The sequence below is a fragment of the Colias eurytheme genome, chromosome 3 (assembly GCF_061535395.1).
Source record: "Colias eurytheme isolate Ceu_HAF_F1 chromosome 3, ilColEury1 Martin Lab GWU primary, whole genome shotgun sequence".
Lineage (NCBI taxonomy): Eukaryota > Metazoa > Arthropoda > Insecta > Lepidoptera > Pieridae > Colias > Colias eurytheme.
In genome coordinates, this window is record NC_142982.1 from 1704492 (window position 1) to 1727554 (window position 23063).

The following is a 23063-nucleotide window of genomic DNA, read 5'->3' on the forward strand; positions in this document are numbered from 1 at the left end:
TGCAAGAATTTGTATTAATAACAATATATACTTAATGCGTGCCTTGTAAATAATGTTCAAAATTGTTTAGTGTTTTAGTCTGAATATGTGTAATTATAGTGGTGGGAAGTGTCATTTATACGATTTGTATTATTATCGGATTGTTGAAGTATTAATATAAATGCAACATCGAGCAAAGTACAAAAATATCTAGAAATATTGTGTTGGAAAGGATAGGGTTGCAAACAAGCAGGGCGAAATAAAAGCGCTATGAATTTGATTAAAAATGTATTTCTAGAACATTAGTTCCAATAAATGGACAGATTTAAACAAGACGGTCGATTAATAGGCTGTTGATAAGCTGGATTTAAACTTCTCAGCCAATTTTGACGTATCATCTTCTACTCTATGTTATTTAATGTACATTTTGGCGGGAAAACTGACACTTTTTGACAGGTTTGGTTGTCAGTCGAAGAAGATGATACGTGTATGGTAACATTCTCAATATAACCTTGGCGAGAGACTGTTTAAGTTTTCTTACATTTTCAATGTTACTTAGCAATATTATGTACTTGTGTTAAAACAGTCTGTGCGAAAGTCACAAAGAGAATTGTCCCAGAAAACACCGCTATTTAACTATAAAATAAGCAAAGAACAATTGACCAAATGTCAAAAAAGACACATTGCCACAATTTTTAAAATTAGCAACAATTTTAGCGAAATTTTTCGAAAATAACAGCGTACGATTGTCGTACATTAACAATCTTATTACCTATTAGACCATATTATTGTAGCCGATTCTGAATTCAGTACAATTCTGCTAACAAACTTTGGAGTATCTCAATTGTCCTTGTTTTAAAGATTTATTTCCTACCAATTAAAACTATGAAACTACTTAAGTGCTATCTTCACCTTAAAAATTTGGTGCTTCTTAGTGACATATCACACTAGCGGATTGCGAGCGGTTTCAAAGCGGAGCGGGTGCGCAACGAATACGTTGCGGGCGCGCAACGAACACGCCGCGGTTGCGCAGCGAATTCGTTGCGGACGCGCAACGATTTCGCTGCGAATAGAAGCGTCGACGTCATTTTGTATACTCTCGCACAAAAGCCAGCCCTTCCGCCTTGCCTAACTTACATTCAATATTTACATCATTTCTGTAGCACTCAATTTTTTAACCGTACTGTGGAAATGCACTTACTTAACTAAAGATGTAATAACAACTGGAGTTGTTAAAAAAAGGTGCTATAAAATTGAATTACTAGGACTTTTAGAATGTACCATACATTCCAAAAGTATGTAACGACTGACCAGTATAATCTCTCCCATAGCAACGTATGTTATAAAGAGATTTTGTGAACCTAATTATGAGCAAAGTGATAGTGAGTTGCTGGTTGCTTGATAAAATTTTCTATTCACTGCTATTTATCTAATAATAAGATAGCCCTGTTTTAGTTAAGGAGCTTTAACATTTATTTCACTAATGAACTTTCTTAATGAGCAATTAAGTTATCTGATTGCATTTCGACCAAGATTTAATAGATAAAACAATACCCTAAACATTAACATGTTATGAAACTCGTAAAAAATAATGATCTCATAATTATTATACTATCACAAGTTATAAGTAACAACCAGCACGGATTCCATTTTGTTAATGAGTGTACATGACTGCGACGTAAACGTTGCGCATCTGCCACGCGTCCGCAACGAATTCGCTGCGCATCCGCGGCGTGTTCGTTGCGCGCCCGCAACGTATTCGTTGCGCACCCGCTCCGCTTTGAAACCGCTCGCAATCCGCTAGTGTGATATGTCACTTAAAGTGTACCAAAGCTCAGTTTAATGAAATACGATGTAAGGTGAATCGTCTTTTAATAATTATTGTACCGATCATTATTATAATAGAAAAAATGCTTTCAGAAAGAGTAAGCTCAAAAAGACTAGAAACAGTTGGCAGTTTAAAGATTGGAGTTCAAATACCAGCATTCAGAGAATATTCCCAAATTGACTCTAGCATTTCTTTCATTTTAAAAACAACCTCGAGAAATCGTATACATTCGACACAAATAGGTACTCCCAAAACATTTGAGCTTAGTCCTTGCTTGCACGCAAATGCACTCAATACTTATTCAATGATATTATAAGTAAAAAGGTGTAGATAGCTAGATATGAGCGCTCCGGGAATGGCACGAAAAATTGTAGCTAATTAGCCACATGTTCGACTTTTTACTTTAATTGTTTCTTTTTCGCCTTCGATAGCTGTTTTAACGTCTGATCGTTCATCACTATAGCATAGTGTGTCGTTTTCGAAGATAGAATGTTGTGTTGGTAACCTATCTGCACCTTTTTATTTATTACCATTGCATCTATCAATCAATTAAATGCATTTGCGTGCCACCTGAAAGATAGCAAAGGAAGGTTAAATCCAGCGGGTGCTTAGATATGGCCATTGACAAAGCAGATCTTGTAATAGCCGTGGTTGCTCACAGTGGTGCGGCGCGGGGAGAACGGGCGCGCGCTGTTCAGTACGAACGGCTCCCGGCGGGGGCTATCGGAGGAGGCGCGGCGTCGGAGGAAACCCAGACTGGAAGTGTTTGTCGATGGATCAACAAATGTTTTAAACTAAATAGTATATTGTATTTATTTATAATGCTTGTAGTGATATTATGACGAGTATGCAATTATTATAACTGTACATAACCCGCATAAGATATATATGCGGGTCATGTACAGTCAGTCGCTCGCGAACTATAGTAAAGGATGCACAATAAAAATATTAGTACTCAAAAGTTTTATTATTAAATTAGAACCTAAAGACTTTATTGTACAAACAAGAAAGGACATAGCAGATAATGAACAATATTGCACCCTTTTTGAAAAGAATTGGTCAAAGTTTGGTGATTTCGAAACATTTAGTATGGTACTTTTTTTCTTTGCACTGCACATTTGTACAAAAGAAAATGACACAGAAAAATAAAAGCCAGCAGAGCAGGCTGGCTTGTTTTGTAAGGTATATTCTTTTAGTATAGTTAAGTACATCACAAATAAAAAAGTGTGGTAGTCCGAAAACGATCTGTTGATTCAAAGAGAAGAAAAAGTCGAATATAAAGATTAGTGTTGGTATTTTCCACATATATAAATTTGGTGCTTCAAGTGTACATTTTGAAGTCAGTTAATTAGTATATCAGTAAAGTAAGATTGGTTTAATATATTTATGACTTTCATCACATCGAACTCTATAATATATCCAAAATATTCATATAAGTGTGAATACTCACATCTTCCCGTTCTGGCATTGAGATCGCGTCCGCGAACGCATCGTCTGAGCTTCCGCTCGTGCCAGTTGCTCCATCTCCATAAGTTTCGTTTCGTTTTCTGGAGCTGTGAATGGTTTTGTTATTCGTTTTAGTAATGTAATAGAGTCGGACTATTTTATTACCTTTATTGTAGAATATTGTATGTATCTCAATAACTTTTTTCTATATCGTCTCATTCGTTTTCCTTTCAACTTGTGGCGTTTGCTTTATTAGTTTGGTTATTTCAGATTTTGTTAAAGATCTAATAGATATTTAAAATGCTCAAAATTATTATTTTTTTCATGTAGAGATAGAGCTAGTGCGATATGAGCTATTCACAAGAACACATACTGATTAACTTTGTTATAACTTATGACTCTATTATCTGGTTTTATAATATGGTTAACCATAAAAGTAATTTTAATAAACAAAGGTTTTATAAACACATTGAATACCAGTGAAAATTAAACTATAAAAAAATGGACCTAACCAAACATCTACGAAACTGTGCGCGGAACTATTAGATGTTCAATAAAAATTAACAACGTTAACGCTATAAAACTATAAACATACCTTTCCAAGCATATACAGAACTGTGCGAAGTAGTATGCGGGGCGGTGCGGCGGCACAGCGTCACCGCGTCCGCGCTCGCCACGCGCCGCACCAGCGACCGCTGGCACGCCGCGCGAAACGACCAGTGGTCGGACCCGCCACCCTACACCACATGCCATATTCAATAAATATCTATAATTAATTAATCACTACATAGTATAAAACAAAGTCGCTTTCTCTGTCCCTATGTCCTTAATTTGTATGCTTAAATCTTTAAAACTACGCAACGGATTTTGATGCGGTTTTTTTTAATAGATAGAGTGATTCTGGATGAAGGTTTTAGTATATAATTTATTAGGTTTTAGTCAAAGCAGGCGAAGCCGCGGTTGGAAAGCTAGTAATATTATAAAGCTGAAAAGTCTGTTTTTTTGAACGCGCTAATCTCAGGTCCGTTTTGAAAAATTATTTCAGTGTTAGCACATTTATTTATCAAGGAAGGCTACGCCAAAATCAACCGTGAACCGAGACAACCGCGGGTCATAGCTAGTTCTTTATAATAATAAAAATATATCGTCAAATGTGCTACTGAGCATAAACTCGACCAATTCGGCAATTTTTTTAACGGTTTTGCTAAGGAACAAGGTAGGTTCCTGAGGAGAGTAAATAAGAAAACTGTGTAACTAGTGTTGTTATGTTATTATAAAGATCGCATTTTTAGTGGTTATCTGATACTTCAATAAAAAAATTTGGGTCGCTAAGATCTCTTTTAAGGCAAGACCTATCACATCACGCAACTATTTAGTTATGTGTTTTATAATTTTTGACGTGACAACGTCTTATAATTCGATATAGCCGGCTGCACGCACGAAAAAACATGACTCATGCGGCGTTACCTCGCTCTGAGGCGTTCCATGTAAGGCTTGAAGTGCGAGCGAGAGCGCGGAACGAGCGACAAAGAAGCACAATCGGACGTTGTCACGTTCAACTATCGTCAGTAAACTTTACAGACAACCAATTTTTTTTACCAAGGACTTCTCTTGCTCCGCCAGCATGTCCCTCCCCCGGTCGAGCGCGAGGCGCATCTCCGCCCGCGGCGTGAGGCGCTCGGGCGTCGCCGGCCGGTCCGCTGCTGCTGGCTCTGGGACTGCCTCCGAAGCTGAATTGTTTGTTGTTGTGTTTAAATTGATTACTTTAATGTCACCGTTTTAAATTGATAAAAGAGAGCGAAATGTTGATTCTGTGAATAATAGTTGAATTTTTGGGTATTGTTTATTTACCGTCAATAAATAAATTGTCAGTTAAGACGATACACAAAAAAAAATCCACTGCTTGGCGGGCGGAGTCTAATAGCTCGCTATCGCGAACGCGGGTGTGCGCGAAGTCATTCTTGCTAACTCGCCGCGATGCCGCTGGCCGACTCGGGACAAACATGTATGGAGTCGTCATACAGTTATAATATTGTTATACATTTATTTAATTGTTGATTTATTGGTTTTATTTTCTTGCTTATAAACAAATAATCTTCTTTTTAACAACTACTTAGACATTATTAATAATTATTATTATTTCGTAATGTTTACTTTATTACAAAATAATACAGGTTATAAATAATCTTTAAAATAACAAAAAATATTGTTACTCTGAAAAAATGAAATGGTACTCAATAACGCGGACTACTGAATTGATTTAGATAGAATTTGATGCTGACGTAGATATTACATCATGCCCAGAAATGAAAGGTACTATTTTTGAAAGAAGTTATAAGCCCTATTTCTTCTCAGTCAAAGTCAAGAGTGGAAGATATCACTAATTCAGTAAAACTGATGCGAAACTTTGGATGTTAATTTGTATATTTTTTTGTTAGTTGTTACTTAATCACGTCAAGACTACATTACCAATTTTGATAAAATATTTGCCTGGATTTACACATAGGATACTTTTTATCCGAACTGAACACTTCTGTGGGATAAAACAGGATTCACGATATAACCTAATTCCACGCGGGCAAAGCCGCGGTCGGAATGATATTTTTTTAAATAAAGAATTGTTTTGAAAAAAACACAAAATATATTGACGCATGTACTGCCCACCAGAGACTAAAGAGCAGTAACAGCCCTTTTGTGATTTTTCGTTTTATTAGTGATTCTGAAAGCGGGTTTCTTAAGCTTTCTATTGAATTAACTTACTTATTTCTAAGACTATAAGAATGGTTTTTATTTAACAGTTTTCACTTACTGCAAACGAAAAAAATTAACAATTTGGCGTGATTTCCCAACTAAAATACAGTATAAATTATACTGCAGATTAAATTTTAAGGTTTCATAACTAAAATGCAGTAAGCAATATAATTTTACAGTTCTTTAGATAGTTTTATATTTCTGGAAAAAAAATAAAAAAAAAATTAATACGCAGTAAAATTTACCGCCATACAAGCTATTTTTACTGCAAATTAAGAAAATACAATTTATTGTCACGAACTCCCAACTAAAATGCAGTAAAATCAAAGCTTGTCGCATTTTAGTTGTGAATACTTAACATTCTTTTATCATTATAAACTGACTAACACGCAGTAAAATACAGCATTACTGCAGATTAGTTTGGATAGCATAATGACACAGATATGATTATTCCTAGCTAAAGTGCAGTTAATGTTTTAAATACTGCAACTGTGAACTAGCTATTTTTCTTACTGCACTAGTAAATTGAACACTTTTTTCTTAAAAAACTAACTAAAATGCAGTATTTTTTTGACCTTACTGCATGTTAGTTGGGTTTCTTGACACAATAACTGATCCAAACGCAGTAATAGGGCTTTTTGCTGCATTTTACTAAGTTTAAAATGGTATTTTTTACAAAAAAGGCTATGCAGTAATAGGCACCAAAAAGAATAAATGGCCATAATAAATTCAGTTATTAAGATATATTTTTTTTTATTGCTTTAACGTGTGAACCTATGCCTTTACAACCTTTCTGCATTCAAATTTTTTTGCTTATCATTCTGTTGATTTTTTAAAATCAATTCTTAACTTTAAATGCGTTTTACTCGAAATCGTGATTTTGCTGTTACTGCACTTTAGTGTATGGTGGGCAGTGTATTTATTTTTTGCACTCTATTGCATTACAAATAATCAAAATAAAATAGCCAGAACAAAGTTAGGCCCTGGTAGGGTAGGTAGGCAGGTACAGCAATGTGAGACGAACACTGGCTTATTTATACCAATAATAATGTATTATAAACATTAAATTACTTAAGTTTACAACAAAAATACATAATATTAGCTAATGTGAAAACGAATCAACAATGAAATGTGCACACAAATATTCATCCAAATCGGTTCATGTGATTAGGAGGAGTGACTGCAGCGCCATCCTCCGGGCCCAATTGTGTTTCCAGATCACCCAGGAACTCAATTTAATATACTTACACAAAATTTTTCGAAATGAAAACTCACATTACTATGTAAATATGAATATAAACCTGTTTTAGTACTAAGAAATTTCCCGCACAGGTGCAGTAAATATAAATGAAATAAATATCAACATCAAATTCTTTATACAACTTACTTATCTACCACCTACTAAGAAATGTAATTCTTGAAATTTTTTCGTATTTTTTTTAAATATAATACTACTCCAATGAGCTCCTGTTCCATACATACTGTCCACCATACTTCCACTAAGTTCACCATGATTTTTTATTTCTTTGCACTTTGTTGCTTTTTGCTAAAAATGGAATCATGCGATAAAACCAGTAGAGCGTTGATAACATACATTTTTGACTGAATAAAGGTACTTACGAAGGAGTGGGTTCACATTGTGAACAATCAGTGGGTTTATTTTCCTTCTGGATTCCGGATTTCTGAAAAGATTATCTATGCTATAAATGAAAAAATCTTACACATTCGTTATGTACTTAAAACAGGGGTACATATCAAACATCGTCTTTAATACAATTATCATCAAATTTAAAATAAAACCAACTTACTTCATTAATTTGTTCCAATTGTAAGCATTCTTTTTCCTCCAACCTTTATGTTTCTTCTTCTTATTTTCTTTATTGTCCCCATTTGTCTCATTTTGTCTTATCGTGTTGTCACCCTTTGTTACGATTGCGAGAGCGACACAAGTTCCCCGTGTGACGGCCGTAGCGGGAATGACTCGTGCAGCGATCGGGGTAGGAAGGTACAGGGCGGCTCTCGCTATATTGGCTGGTCGCGCGCTAATTTCAAGTATTCCTTGTTTATTTCAAAACTATCGCATATTTCAAAATTCTAACACGGTAGACGTATAGGTTGTATATTTTATAGTTAATATCCAAAAAGTCGTAACTTTACGTTTGTTATTTTGAAGATGCCAGAGATTAAAAAAAAATAACAATGAGAACTTTGTATTTTTTTTCTATCGAGAAAATATCATGGAATCATGTTTCTAAAACGGTAGACGTATTGTGTTACTATTGAACTTTCTTGTCAAGAATTTTCATCACGACAATTACTCTAATAATATAAAAATTACGAAGGTTTAAAAAGGGCCGTAAATGTTAGAAAAATTAATTCATCACCTTAATGAGATAATTCAGATATAATGGAATACATTAATACAAACAAATGCAGACAAAGATTGCAATTGTTACATCAATAAAACAGAACGTTACGAACAAATTTCTATTTTTTTTATGATACCATTTAATTTCAAACTATCCTCATATTAAACATACTCCTGATGTTCAGTTAGCCCTTATTACACCAATAAATAAATATTTGAGATTACTAATTCATAAAACTTTCACATTATCAAAATTTCTATACCTGGTGACAGCTGATGCATCGGTGTGGGGTTGTGTATGGTGGTGCGTTCGAGTGTGGAGGGGGTACTGGCTGAACTGAGCGAGTCCCGACGGCCGCCGCCAACAGACACTCGTTCCACATATTCTTTTGAAACTAGAATACGATAACGCCAATTTGATTATCTTCAAAATTATTATTTGTACGGTAATATACGTAGCGGAAGATACTTATCTACAAAGGATTTATATTTATTTCTAATTTCATAAAATGAGTTATTGTACATAATATAATGTACTGGATATTTATTTTTTCTCCAAAGGTCGTTAACTTCCTGACGCAATATTAAAAAATCTCTTATCTCTTATTGGCGTTACTTACCAGATTGTAAGGGTATCGAAGGCACTTCGTTGGTAGGAGTCCGGTCTGGACTCAGGTCGCATGCGGCGCCACGCCCCGCGCCATCCGCCGCGACCCCCGCGCCGCGCACACCGTCCCCTGCTTCTGGAATAGTACTTATCATGACGAATCGTTTGTTTTCAGATGAAAAAGGATAGATATCCTTACGTGCTTACTAGCTCTTTTTTATTTGTTACTTAAAACAGGTAATGTTAAATAGTTTATTATTGCCAGGACATCGTCCCGTTTTTTTTACACTGGAAAGCTATATTTTCATAGAATTGGGCACCGTTATCAACTTTGGCAAAGCCGGGATGAATGGCTAGTATTATTTTCATTTTAATTTAGTTAATTTAATAATTAAGTAAATTGAGCTTTAGATTAAAGCGTGTTAAAAGGATAAGGAGAAAGTGTTTTTCGTAGCATAAACGAAAACGAAAAACAATATAATATGTTTGATAGTTGATTATTCATGTAGGTACACAATGAAATAAAGAAGGATGATACACATCCAAAACAACAATAAATACACTGAATCAGTCAATACTAAAATAACATCAATTAATAGGGGAAAACATATTTCCATGCTATGTACTGACATTTAAACGGCGCTATTTTATCATGCATACATGCCTAAGAATAAGAAACGTTGTACCAACAGTCGTACATTAAAAAAATGATTAATGTTTGCTTAATCGTCAAATACAACATAACTAAACATGAAATTCAAAGAGAATTTTATTTCAATTGAATCATTTTCATTTATAATTAGGATACGAAGTCGATAACTATTTATTAAAAACATTTTAAGTTTTTTAGTCTCCTTTATTCGTTGTTTAGTTTTACGAACGATTTAATTGCATCAATAAATAATCATGTTCCATGAAATGCATTATTTCTAGATTGGTGTTTCATTGTAAATATTCTTATAATCACTATATCATCGATATATGCCATTAGCTATATAACTTACCCGGCTCGGAAGCAGAGGGCGGTAGGTGCGGCGCGTCGCAACAATCGTCAGCATCGGGGCCAAACTCGCTGCCCTGCGTCAAGTGCCGCACCAGCGGACCAGTCACAATGTGAGTTACAACCTATCTACTTTCTATTCACATTTGCCAATAACCCCAGAGTAAGTCTAACGTATGAAAATAATACAAAATTTAAAACAATCTAATGCGGAACCCCGAGAAGAACCTAAAATTATAGAAAATCGTTATTTTGGATCATGCAACAAGCACATTAATCGTCTTATCATTCACATGCTATGGTATCCAACATGTTGAAGTAGATTACTGCATCTGAAGTTTCATAAACATTTATTACTTAAAGACTAATACAATTATGTTGAACACTATATTGATGGATCTACGAGACTCCAAAAGGTCTTCCACATCATTCTTGGATACATTTACTAAACATAAATGACAATGATCATTCTTAAATTTTCTTTAGATAAGTTCTGTATTTTAAGATATTCACCTGGTCATCCGAATTGGTAGGAGTAGGCTTGTTTTCTTCACTGCCGCTGTCAGAGCACTCTTCTTCTAATAATGGTTCTAGTCTTCTTCTAAATACATCTCTGAAAACAACATACATTGATAAGTCCCTTTAGTTAAACGTATTTCAGTATATTTAAAACTACGATAGCTACCTAGGTAAAAGTGGCCTTAAAGTAGTAGGTCCTGTTATTGTCGGTGCCATTAGAAGCTCGTCCATCATCAGTTCGGTATCATCATCACCAGCATATGACGAAGAAGACTTTGTAGGTGACTGAAATAATTGGTATCTGTTCAACTACATAATAACACATCATTTTATTTCAGCATTTCTGCAGACTATAAAGATAACTCTATATAATATATCGTTTTTTATTTTTCCAATGAATGTAAGAAATAAGTTTTTAATTGTTTAACCGTATAATATTAGTTAATTTTAAGTATTTATTTAAAACTAGTAAAGTAAAGAGTATTCATTGTTTAATATACCGATAGAGTGCCATGATCTGAATCGGGTAAATTATCGGAGAGGTCGCCAGACGAAGGTGTCCCCCAAGCTTCCTCCCCACTAGCTCCACTTCCCTCTCCAGTCTCAACTGTTCCATCTTCAGTGCCTAATGTTGACTTCCATTCACTTACACCTAAACACCTATTGTGTAGAAAAGTAAAATTAATGAGTAGAAAAACATTCAATTCAAAATCAGTCCAAAAACTAGCTATATCACAAATAAAATAATATGAAAACTTGAATTTTTTATCTATCTATATTTCGTCTATCCTCTTAATTCTAATAAATAGCAGTAATAAAAATAACAATGATTATTTTTGAAAAATTCTACGTTCTAGCTTCATAAATCCCACATAATATTTTTTTACATCTAGTAATCTCGAAAGCTGTATTATGTTCTAGTTTTTAAAAACATACTAAGTCTAAAATATCTAATAATAAATCTGAAAAAGATCTTCATAAGTAACACACATTACTTTAAAATCACTATAGAACTCCTCGCTAGCTATCTATAATTAGCTACACTAGTATAAAATGTAAATTAATAATAACATTGATAAATGCTTAGATTCGGCCACAATTCAATTAACCTCACACTCAGCGTTTCTTATCCCATTGTGTTGGATTCATCCTAATAAGTGAAAAGAAAATAGTTTCAACATTTTATGTAAATTCCAATAAATATCTTATGATAAGTAGTAGAGAAAAAAAATATTCATTTTTATACCTTTCTAAGAAAGAGGGCTGCTTGTGAGCTATTGATGTATTTGGCACGTTTTCAGTATGACTGAAGATGTTCATCTTTTCAACTACAAATGAACCGGCTCGAGCTGTCCAGCCCATTATGCCTGCAGCGGAACTAGTTACTGAAAAAAACAAATAAAATATTAAATTTATGAAATCTACTAGGTAAAATGGATATGGTATTGATTGTATTACCTGCATTATATGGTTTGGGTGCTTCCACCTCTTGTGATGTCAGTCTTACATTACCATCATCAGTCTCATCAGATGGGAGTCTTTCTAAACTTGACATTGTACCGTATCTGAAATTCATATTTCTTTATTAAAGAGATTAATAATTGTGGTCACTACTTAGAAGACCAATTTGATTACCTTTTTAATGATATATAAGGGAGATCATCGGGGACATCAGGAGAATCAGGGGAATCATCTATAAGCTCATCCTGGAAAATGTGAGAATGTACATAAACTAGTTTTAATTAAAGTGTAATATCTTCAGTTATAATATAGAAACGTACAGTCTTATTAGTAGTATTATAATCAGGTGTAGGCGGTACAACAGCAATGTTAGGTATTGGTGATTCTGACTTAACTGAGCCGATACTACTTGGCCTTGAATTAGTGTTAGTCAAGTTAGTTATTGAGGCTCTATTAAATGGCTCTACTCTCATTAAATGCGCAGCTGGATTGATAGCCGATAGACCCATTAACATAAGTGGTCCCAATTCTGTATCTTCATCCGATAAAACATCACTTGTATTAGCATTTATTTCTTCACATAGTTCCGATTTTTTAGTAATATCTCCATTCATTCTACTGACAGCTGCAATACCCATTCTAGGAGATCTCCTTAAACCTCGCTCTATTTTAAAATCGTTATCGTCTTCATGCATTGAGTCATCATCTAAGAAAACTGAAGACGTCCTCAGGCGTGTACCAACATTTTCTCTTCTAGTAACTATATTAATACCTAAGACTTTATTAAGCACGGTTTCAGCCTTTTGTCTCGTTAACTCCTCTTTTTTTAAAACTGTTGGTGACGATGAATAAGATGAAGTTCTCGATTTTGGTAAAGTTATACTTTCCACACATTTAACTTCATTTATATATTTTTCTTGAGCTATCACACATTGGACTGGATTCGTTATATTTGAGTTTGAAATTCTTAAATCATTAGAGCTAGAATTAAATACCATTGAGCTACATGTTGTATGACTTGTAGATAAAGGACTATTTCTGCTACTTGAAGTTGGACTGGGCGATCTTATTGAATGCTCTTTCCTTAACTCCAATTGACTCTTTGTGTTGCCATCTGAGCTACTTCGAGTCATAACAGGCGAATCAGTTTTAAGTTCATACGATTTCGATTTCAACATCTTTTGGCTTTGTTCAATTGAATCTATAACCTTTATGGCCGCTTTGGGGCCGTCTTCTGGACGTATTCGTATAGCACCTTTTCGTTCCAAGTGACAGTGAAACTGAGTCGGTTTGCGTTTTTCACAACTTGCACTACATACACTCTTTGAACTTCGATTCGAAATCGAGTTTTGTGGAGATGCTTCTGGCTTTGGCTTAGGAGGTAACGATTCCTTTTGGGATACTAAAGGACTATTTGGCTTCGATAAGCATTTCTTGTGGCACTGTCTACATACTGGTAATGTATCTACAACAACTGGACTAGTTCTTACTGTGATCTGAAAGCGGAATACATAAATCATTGATCAATTTGAATTCTATTCAGCGATTCAGCTTCATTACATTTCTAATTCTATTGATAAATGAATAATACTCACTTGACTTCCAGAGTTACTGCTCTTAGAAGGACTGTGTTCATTTTCCTTCTTTTCAACTTGTACAGTTTCTTTATTTTCCTTGACTTCATGTTTCTCAACAAGATCTGCCACTTCTAGTAAATTTAATTCTTGCGATCGTTTTCGTAGTTCTTCAATGCTCCACATCTAAGTAAGGACAATATTGATGATTACGAGCATGACGAAAATCTCACTTAAGTAAAGTAAGATTCATTCAAGTTTTTTGTTACCTCCATATCGGGTTCAGGAGGATCCAGCTCGTCAGCTTCAGGCAGTTGTGTCATCCATCGTTGTAAGTGTAATGTGGACCCTCTACTTCTGGAACTGCGACCTCCCTCAGCTGCACTGCCTCCTGCTCCCGTCTGAGTTTCAGCGGAACTCCGCCGTGTCTATTAAATTAAAATTGGAATTTTAGATTTTTCCCTTATTTTTTAGCAAAAATATAAAAACAAGGAAACTATGCTGTATGTGGATTTGGTTTTGAGATATTAATTATGAAGAATTAAGGTTTTACTCACCGGAATGTATATGTATAATACTATTCTCCAATTATATCACTGTATAAAATTGTCTTCTTGTTTAATACTTACCTTTCTAACGTTTAAGATTTGAGGTATGTTATGTTGTGTGTAGTGTAGGGTTTATTTGATTACTAATTAAATTCTATTATTAAATTACTTATATAGCGTTACAAAGAAAAATGGTAGTATTAATATTGGTTTAATTCAATAATTACAAGGGTATACGAAATAAAAAAAATCACCATTGACAAATTCACTTTATTCACCGATTATTTTAAAATATACTGATCCTATCTAAACAAAAACATCCAATCAGTAAATATATTAAGTTCACAAAAACCCGAAACAAGTAAAATGTTTTCTCAAAATTATAAAATCTTTTTACCACAATTACTAAGAGACTTATTTAATTTACACACAGCCAAAAGGTCAAAAATTACTGATACTAAATACGAATTTTATTTGGTAGAAAAATTAGGTCATATTCATACAAAAACTCCGAGTTAGGTTATGTGAACATTTTACGATGCTAGCGATTATAACATACATACGCGATCATGGGTTAATTGCAATAAATATAGGCAATTTTGTGAAGTTGTCAAATGAACGGCCACTACGTTATTTGAAATTATGTAACAGCAACTACCATTTTTCATTGTAACACATTTCCTTTTGATAACTACGTTACTAAAAGTGATAATGATGCTAAAATAAACATTATGCCTTGCAACAAAAATGTGTTTTATGATACGGATATCGCAAAACTAATCGCCAAATATCCACATGACCTGTACAATTAGTAAGGCTCGGTTATAAACATGCGCATTACACATCTATCAAAAGAAAACAACAAGAAAGCTAAACACACGAGTCCAAACTGACAAATATCTGAAGAAGGACGCCAAGATGGATTATTTATTATAAGTACTAAAAAACAAGTGGAATGCCATAAGAAAAGGACGGAAGACTCAAGAAGCGAACGTTAGAAAACTATAAATATTCGTATCGTATAAATATTTCCTACAACTTGGTACCCTATAGTTACATTTTTGACACTGAATCCTATAATACTGTAAAATAGCAGTTTTGAATGATTATACGCTCAGTAACAATATAACCATTTGGAAAGTCAGTTCTTTAATCAGTTTTACTTGTTAGTGCCTAGCTCTGTTTCGTCGTTTCGGGACTTAGTCTACGAGTAATTTTTAAAATGCTTCTTTGGAAAATTACGGGCAATATTCGAAAATATGTCTCTCAAAATCTATTACCACAACCTTATTATCAATAAGCAATTATTAACAATCCAATTAAATCTCCTAAGAATATATTCTCTCAGGTTTTGAGAACGTAACAATCTATAGACGCCGTGAACACTACCACATTCAATATTTCTTAACGAGTTTGACACATTGTTGTACTAACGTTTGGGGCAAACACTGTTCAGCGTTTACTATGAATCCGGGGAAAGCAAGAGTCTACTAGCTCCGGATCCGACTCCGCAGATCAAAGTTCTAGATACGCGGGAGGAGTTGGCCTTTCTGGGAGAGCTACACGAGGTAGAAGGGGGTCATCGGGTAAAAATATTCGTTCTTCAACATCATGTTTATAGGAAGGATCGACATCTAAGTCAGCGAGTGCTAAATCGGCTTCAAACGACTCCCACCGACATGGGGAATGTCCAGAATAATCTTCCGGGCCATCGGGAGTGAGTAGGGCACTAGGGGATGCGGGCTCTCCATTCTTTTCGATGCTAGATGTTGATACAAAGTGAGAAGAGAAGGTTTGTGAATCGGCCGGTGAAAGATTGGCAGATGGTGTTTCTGGTGTGGCAGTTCTCCATACTGTAGCTAGAGGGCCTCTAACGGGTTGGGGCTGAGGGGAATCTGAATCAGTTCGAACATCGAAACTAACTCGGACCTCTTTTTCTGGGCGTTCTTCGACGAGCATGTTTAGATGGGAACGGTAGGAGCTTGCTGGTAATAGCGCGAGACTCGAGTGTCGCTGTATACTGGAGGCTGATACCTGTCGTTGCTGTGAGTCAAGTGTCGCCAGGCTGAAGGTCAGTTGCGGGTCTGGGGAATCCAGTGGAGAGCCTAGTGGTGTCCCTGACATTGTATGCGCCCGATTTCTGTAACAATAATAAATCAAACTTTAATAAAATATTGAATTCGTTTTCTTTGATTGTCAATATAAAAACTGTGGTAAAACTTTAGTTTTCATAGCAACAAAAATATTTTAACATAAACTTATAATTTTAATCGATTAAAATAAATATTGATTAAAATAAAAGAAATATTGTGCTAGGCTGTGATTGTGCTTATTAAATCTATAATTTGATTGATCAGTTTATTTGTACTTGTAAAGTTTTAGGACCAATAAGGTGAAGTAAGTATCTCTTATATATAAAATTCTCGTGTCACAATGTTAGTCTGCATACTCCTCCGAAACGGGTGGACCGATTCTCATGAAATTTTCTGTGCATATCGGGTAAGTCTGAGAATCGGCCAACATCTATTTTTCACATGTACCACGGGCGAAGCCGGGGCGGACCGCTAGTATTGTATAAAAATTACTTACATTTGCCTTTGCAATAAACTCTGCCACACGGCTTTTAAATCAATAGACGGTGCTCGAAGCACTATTGGTCGTTGTCTGCCGGGAGTTCTGGGAGCACAGGAGACGAGTGGACTCTCCCCACCAGCTCGACCAAGGATTAGCCGAAATTCCGTCGCTGCAAGAACTTATTAATTATTATATACTTATTATTGACTTATTAAGCTACTATTGCAAAGCTTCTATCGCGGGCCTTGAGCTCGGGGACCGAATTGAGAAATTCCGTAACGAAAAAACGTCACGCTCCCCACTCCGACGGGCACGGAGGTGTGGCTTGAGGGCACGCTATGCAATAGCTTTACCGCGGCAGTCCCCGAGTGCCACACGTCTTTTTTTTGATAAATGTTTTAATTAAAAATTGTGTCCTCTTCCTAACAGTTATTAAATAATCGGAAAGGTAATAAATTATTATTTCATCACCTGCGGAAATTTTCATAAAATGTGTTTGTCAAAATAGGCTATAAATAATTAGACAAGAAACTTGCTTACCTTTTTTTCTAACATTAAACTGAGCGTCCGAAACAGTGGCTAAAGCAACCGGTTCTTCTGTGACAAATAATACCCTGTCCCTCGAGACGGTAGCAAATAAAAGAAGATCTGAGAATAATAGCGCCCAATAGGGTCTGACCGTTCTTCCTTCGACTCTAGACAGCTCCCCTCCAAATATCCATTGCCGCCCTGCAGTGCTAAGTACGAAGGGCTGAAAGAAAATGTTAATATTAGTTACGTACGGTACGTTATTCTAACCAGTTTTAAAGATCACTAAAATACGTACACACCGCAAGATAATAATATTGAGAAGGCATTGAAAATTAAATCAAGTTTAAACTAATTCCAAATTTTACAACATTTATCCATACTAATATTATAAATGCGAAAGTAACTCTGTCTGTCTGTCTGTTACTCAATCACGCCTTAACTACTGAACCAATTTGCATGAAATTTGGTATAGAGATATTTTGATACCCGAGAAAGGACATAGGATAGGTTTTATCCCGGAAATCCTACGGGAACGGGTTTTTCTTTGAAAACGCGGGCGAAGCCGCGGGCGGAAAGCTAGTTGAAAATAACGCAAAGAATGACAATGATGACAACCACGATGAAATACGGTCAAAACGTATAAAATATTGAAAAAAATGACGTGGAACTTGACTTACCTTACATCTAGTGAACACAAGTCTACTTTCAAGATCAGCTACGGACAGTAAGGGTTTGCCATCACCAGCCAGTCCCATTAGTCCTGAACCAGCTGTTACATCTTGATAACCACTCTGTAGAACAACATGAACATATTGTTATGAAAATGATAAAGACACGGACATAATATATATCTTTAGATATCTTTAGATTAAGAAAACTAACTATAACTCTGTTTCTTGAATCCATTAATATTATTCAGTAAGCAATTTAAATATCCCAATCTTATTATTTTCACCTATTATAGGATACTGATTTTGAATAATTTTGGCGTAGAAAAGGAACTTTTTGAAATATTGCCAATATTGCAATATTTTGCCACAATCAACAATATTGTAAAAAGTGAACAGGGTGTTGGCTATATCTTAAATCTGGAGCAAACAGCTCTAAACTAAATAAAATGGTATTAAAGAGTAAGGGCATGACAGTACCTGTAATTGTTCTACAATAACTTGGAGTTGCTTCTTCTCCAGCTGGTCGTAAGGTCCAGAGCCGTTACCAACAGCCGCAGCCCGCATCAGCCTCAAGAGCTCCCGGAACTGTTCCAGTGGTTTGTGCACTAATGAGGTTATGTCTGGCCTTCTTCTAGGTATAGGGGGACTTGTGCAGAATCGAGAGAAGGCTCCGCTGGGGTCTTTTGATTTTTTTACCTTGAAAAATATATGAGAAGTTATAAGTGAATAAAAAAAATGACGGGTGAATTAGTATTTGTTACTTATATGCTACTATCGAAAGCTATAATGGTTGAATCCTATCAATTAAAATTGTAATGCTAAATTGTAATAGCTTTCACAGCACAGTCACTTTGAAGATGACTATAGAAAACTTAAGTTTGTCAACTACCTTTGAAATCCATATCTCTGTAGAAGTCAAAGTATAAAATACTGATTTGAATTTGAAAATAAATAAGGAACGTAATACTTACTAGCACACAATCCGCTCTTTTCAGTCCCAAACAATATTTTTTATAAAGGCTTAGGAACACAGGCGTTTTTTGTAAATACACAGCGACTACCGTTGATGTTTGGATTTCCCCGTCATCTTGAACCACTTGATCTAAAATATCTTCTGATAGCCTAAAAATCTGGAATTAATTCAATTTAAACTTATTAGAGGCTGATTGTTGATTAATTAGAGCTATTTTCACTGAATCCAGTTTGTATCGGTTTGAACTTCTCTTTCTTTTATAAAACTATCGTCAATAAAATTCTTAAAGCATACATAGATTTTACTCAGTTTTAACTGTGTCTAAAATATTTGTTCGTTTCAATTAAATCCTTTTATTTTCTCAACCTTCATAGTCAGTTCTTTCATTATCTCTTCTATATTCTCATCTAATCTATTGTTTTCTTTATTTATCATATTACTTACCTCCTCAATATTTTGGAATAACAACTGATGGTCGCTAGGAGCGATCAGATCCGCTCTCTCAGCCAGCGGTGTGACAAAACGCACTAAGCCAAACTGCAGGCAAGTTGCGTAGTGCTGCTCCCTGGCAATCACTGCCAGGAGTGACCGCTTCCTGCCGTCCGTGGACAGACCTGGCGGCTGCAAGGGACTTTATGGTTGGAGAATCTTTTGCTTTCATTGATAATGTGATGGTAAATGCAATAGTTCAGCATTTGTGCGGGAAGAAAACAAGGCGGACTTACGCCATGTGATTAGTTAAATCACAAAAAAATAAACCAGTTGTTCATTAACAGTTAAATGAGGTACGTAATATTTTTATCTCAAGAAAGCTTTTTAAATAATAATCCTAACTAGCCAATTCGAAAGTGTGCCTATTTGTCTTTTTTCATATTGCAACGGAGTGATTAGAATATGATCTTATTTTTATGTCGGAAATAGTTATCGAACTAGTGGGTGATATTATAGGCTACTTGTAACCGCTGTGAAACATCTCATTTCCATGGGAATTTCCTCTGACCACGTGGGGGAAACTGCGAAAAGCTAGTTAAGTATAGAGTCATAATGCTTTTTAAATTGCCCACTTGTTAAAGTGAAACTTTTATTACATCGTCTCAAACTTTTTGGTCTGTGTACCTAGCGCATGTCGCGTGTGAGTAGGTATACCTACTCGGCAGCCGACCGTCACGCGACATGCGCTACACAAAGCAGTGTTCGGAACCGTTCGAACAGTTTCACTTTTACCGTGGTTTCATAAAACCACACAACATTTTTATCTTAATGTACTTTTTTGCAGTAATAATGTCAATATTATCAATTAAATAAGCCCTTTATAAGTGATGAAACCTTTTCTCGAAAAATATTGATAAACTAGAGTATGTACAATAAACATATTTATCAAATTTAACAATATTTCTCTTACTGAATTTATTATTTATAGAGAAAATATAGAGATATTATTGGTATCCAATTGGCGTAGGTAATATTAAAAAAAGTTGATTATGAATGGTGATACACTCCAATATTTTTCACCTAATGCACCTGCATTTGGTTAAATCATACTTAAATCAAAAAAGGATACACAAAAGAACACGAAAATATTAAAAGGGCATGAAACAAAAAATAAAACAAAACAAAAATAAAAGCAATAAATTTATTTGCACTTAAAAGAAACATAAATTAGAAAAAACGAAATAAAATAACAGGAACAAAACTTCTTCCATTAAGAAAAAATTGAATCACTACAAAAATAAAATCGAGTGTCGTACAAAATAAACAAAATACAAAAAAAAAGTTCAAAAGAATAGAAATGACAATATTATTAACACACATGATCTTACAAAGAAAGAAATAAATAATAACAAAATATATTTCAACAAAGAAAAAACAAATCTTAAACGTAACGATTCCCCCTTGTGTTAATTCGTCGTGCAAATTAACACATAAAACGTTTCTGAGAAATTATTATATTACCTACATTTTACATAAATAACTGTACAAGCCGAAGAATAAATTAAAAATAAGCAAACTTTAAATTAATGGAATGTATCGTGTTACACTAAACTAAATCTAAGAGAACAAAGATATAATATGTATTCTGTACTGGTTAGAGGAGCACACCGTATTAAGCTATTGCATAGCTTTTATCTCAGACATTGAGCGCGGCGACCGAATGTAAAAGTTCCGTAACGAAAAAAATTGGATGTTTGTAAAGTCGGTTTACTGACGATAGTTGAACGTGACAACGTCCGATTGTGCTTCTTTGTCGCTCGTTCCGCGCTCTCGCTTGCACTTCAAGCCTTACATGGAACGCCTCAGAGCGAGGTAACGCCGCATGAGTCATGTTTTTTCGTGCGTGCAGCCGGATCTATCCAATTATAAGACGTTGTCACGCCAAAAACCTAACACCCCCCACTCTAACCGGCACAGCGATGCTATGCAATAGCTTTACCGCGGCAGTCCTCGAGTGCCACACGTTATTTTTTGTACAATTTCGATACACTAGGTTTACGCTAGCACCAATTTTCTAATTAAAATCCAAATTCGATCTACCAAAACGTTTGACTAGTTTTATTTTTTCGTCGACGTGCCTTTTATATTTTACTACAGCGTTCTCCAGAGGTGTAGTTGATTAATAGTTTAACAAATAGCCGTTAGAGCGTCTAAAACTAATTCAATCGTCAAATCTATTTCAAACGCAAGACAGATTAATCTTATCACTGAAAAAAGAAAAGAGCATAATCAACCTCCTCTTTCATGAACGCTGCGTAAACCACAAATGAAAAATTCCAGAACGTTCTAGAACTAAACAATGATGATGAGCTGATTGAAGAACGTGATTGTAGCTAACTACAATCCGTGAGTCAAAAATTTGAGAACGTTCTAGAACTCAATAATGACGTCATAACCTAAGTCGCTACAACAACATAAATTCCAGAATGTTCTATTTTCAAAAATTTCTAGAATATTGTAGAACTTAACAAAAACGACTACATTGGAGAACGTGACCTGTCGTTGTAGCTAGCTACAAACCACCCATCGCAAATTCCAAAACATTTGAGAGCAATGCTACTGACATCATTTGTGGCAGTGCGGTAGGCGCGGCTTGCTACAACCTACATCGAAAATTCCAGAACATTCTAGAACGTTCTAGAACTACACAATAATGCCGTTACCGACCTCCTTGGAGAACGTGACCTGCGGCAGGTGCAGCTTGCGTCTGTCGAGCGACTGGCTCGTGGAGGAGCAGGCGGTGGGCGCGCGGGCCGCGGGGGACGCGAGCGCGCCGCGGGGCGAGCGGGGAGGGGGCGTGTCGGTCTGTGCGGCGTGCGCGGGGAGGGGGGTGTGTGGGGTGTGTGGGGGGAGGGGGTGCGGGAGGGGGGGCTGTGCGCGCCGCGCGCCCACGCCGTTCTGGGGGACGCGGCGGAATGTCTCTATGTTGAGGGTTTGGCCCGCTGATCTGTGGAGGGAAGAAGTGGTTAGTAAAAGTATGTCTTTTAATAAACATCTTTTCGGTCTTTTAAGCTGATTTGTTTGGTAAGCTGATGGTTATTTAGTGTTACACCTATTAGTTATGTGCCTTTTCCATTTTAGTTATTTAATTAGTCAGATGAAGACAGGACGATTAAAGAAATCATCTAAAAATATCTAGTCTGTTTTTCACACCTGCAGATCTTTTTTCTCTTTTGAAGGCTCATGGACATGGTGATCGCTCGCTACCGGGCGACCCACTAGATTGTTTGTCCGCTTTTTTACAAAAAAAAAAAGATCTCAAAACGAATCATTTTCACCAACTTAATACACCAATACTCACTTAACAAGCCCCCGGACCTCCTCCTCACTAGCGGTGACCACATTCTTGTTCCCCACAAACACGATATAGTCCCCCGCCCGCAGGCCCGCCCGCTCCGCGGCCCCACCCGCGGCTACACGCTCTATGCGCGGAGGGCGAGTCCATACTACTGTGAAACCGAAGCCCCCGCCTGTGCCGCGGACCAGTCTGAAATAGATGATTGTTCGTTAAAGAAGTGTTTGATATGTCCCTATCAATAACTAGCTATGTATATAGCTAGTTATTAGTATATGTATAGTGTATTAGGTATCTAAGACAACAGATAATATAATACTATACTAGGTAGTACCTTAAATTTCATATAGAGCACGTGTATATTCGTTCATCTTTACATACTTAGGTACTTTGATTTCTTATATTTTTGCAACTGGATGATAATAAGTTGGATGAGTAGTCTATTA

General features: G+C 35.8%; 2 protein-coding genes across 2 annotated transcripts in view; both read right to left on the reverse strand.

Annotated features, from left to right (window-relative positions):
* Positions 1 to 23063, reverse strand: part of PsGEF (Protostome-specific GEF) — a 55102-nt gene that overhangs the window by 990 nt on the left and 31049 nt on the right. The window contains exons 7-31 of the mRNA XM_090119352.1: positions 22624 to 22809; positions 21990 to 22269; positions 19275 to 19451; positions 18829 to 18987; positions 18335 to 18553; positions 17864 to 17977; positions 17196 to 17406; positions 16671 to 16824; positions 16116 to 16221; positions 13803 to 13961; positions 13555 to 13719; positions 12280 to 13455; positions 12134 to 12204; positions 11957 to 12063; positions 11745 to 11883; positions 10999 to 11158; positions 10665 to 10783; positions 10493 to 10592; positions 9984 to 10056; positions 8993 to 9115; positions 8636 to 8767; positions 4853 to 4983; positions 3849 to 3990; positions 3258 to 3360; positions 2467 to 2563 (exon numbers count right to left, since the gene is read on the reverse strand). Of these exons, the coding sequence (XP_089975478.1) occupies positions 2467 to 2563; positions 3258 to 3360; positions 3849 to 3990; positions 4853 to 4983; positions 8636 to 8767; positions 8993 to 9115; positions 9984 to 10056; positions 10493 to 10592; positions 10665 to 10783; positions 10999 to 11158; positions 11745 to 11883; positions 11957 to 12063; positions 12134 to 12204; positions 12280 to 13455; positions 13555 to 13719; positions 13803 to 13961; positions 16116 to 16221; positions 16671 to 16824; positions 17196 to 17406; positions 17864 to 17977; positions 18335 to 18553; positions 18829 to 18987; positions 19275 to 19451; positions 21990 to 22269; positions 22624 to 22809 (4603 nt within the window). The remainder of the gene's footprint in view (positions 1 to 2466; positions 2564 to 3257; positions 3361 to 3848; positions 3991 to 4852; positions 4984 to 8635; positions 8768 to 8992; positions 9116 to 9983; positions 10057 to 10492; positions 10593 to 10664; positions 10784 to 10998; positions 11159 to 11744; positions 11884 to 11956; positions 12064 to 12133; positions 12205 to 12279; positions 13456 to 13554; positions 13720 to 13802; positions 13962 to 16115; positions 16222 to 16670; positions 16825 to 17195; positions 17407 to 17863; positions 17978 to 18334; positions 18554 to 18828; positions 18988 to 19274; positions 19452 to 21989; positions 22270 to 22623; positions 22810 to 23063) is intronic.
* On the reverse strand, positions 6925 to 8605 carry LOC149909360 (uncharacterized). Its single transcript, XM_090120137.1, has 4 exons — positions 8598 to 8605; positions 7813 to 8046; positions 7625 to 7686; positions 6925 to 7550 (listed from the first exon to the last, which is right to left on the reverse strand). The coding sequence occupies exons 1-4, from the start codon at positions 8603 to 8605 to the stop codon at positions 7510 to 7512; spliced, it is 345 nt and encodes a 114-aa protein (XP_089976263.1). The 3' UTR covers positions 6925 to 7509.

What these genes read in the sequence shown, in the direction of transcription:
- LOC149909360 (XM_090120137.1), bottom strand. An exon ending in AATTGGAACAAATTAATGAA is followed by an intron (nt 7,687 to 7,812) that starts GTAAGTTGGTTT and finishes TAATCTTTTCAG; the next exon opens with AAATCCGGAATCCAGAAGGA. An exon ending in CAATGTGAACCCACTCCTTC is followed by an intron (nt 7,551 to 7,624) that starts GTAAGTACCTTT and finishes TTCCATTTTTAG; the next exon opens with CAAAAAGCAACAAAGTGCAA.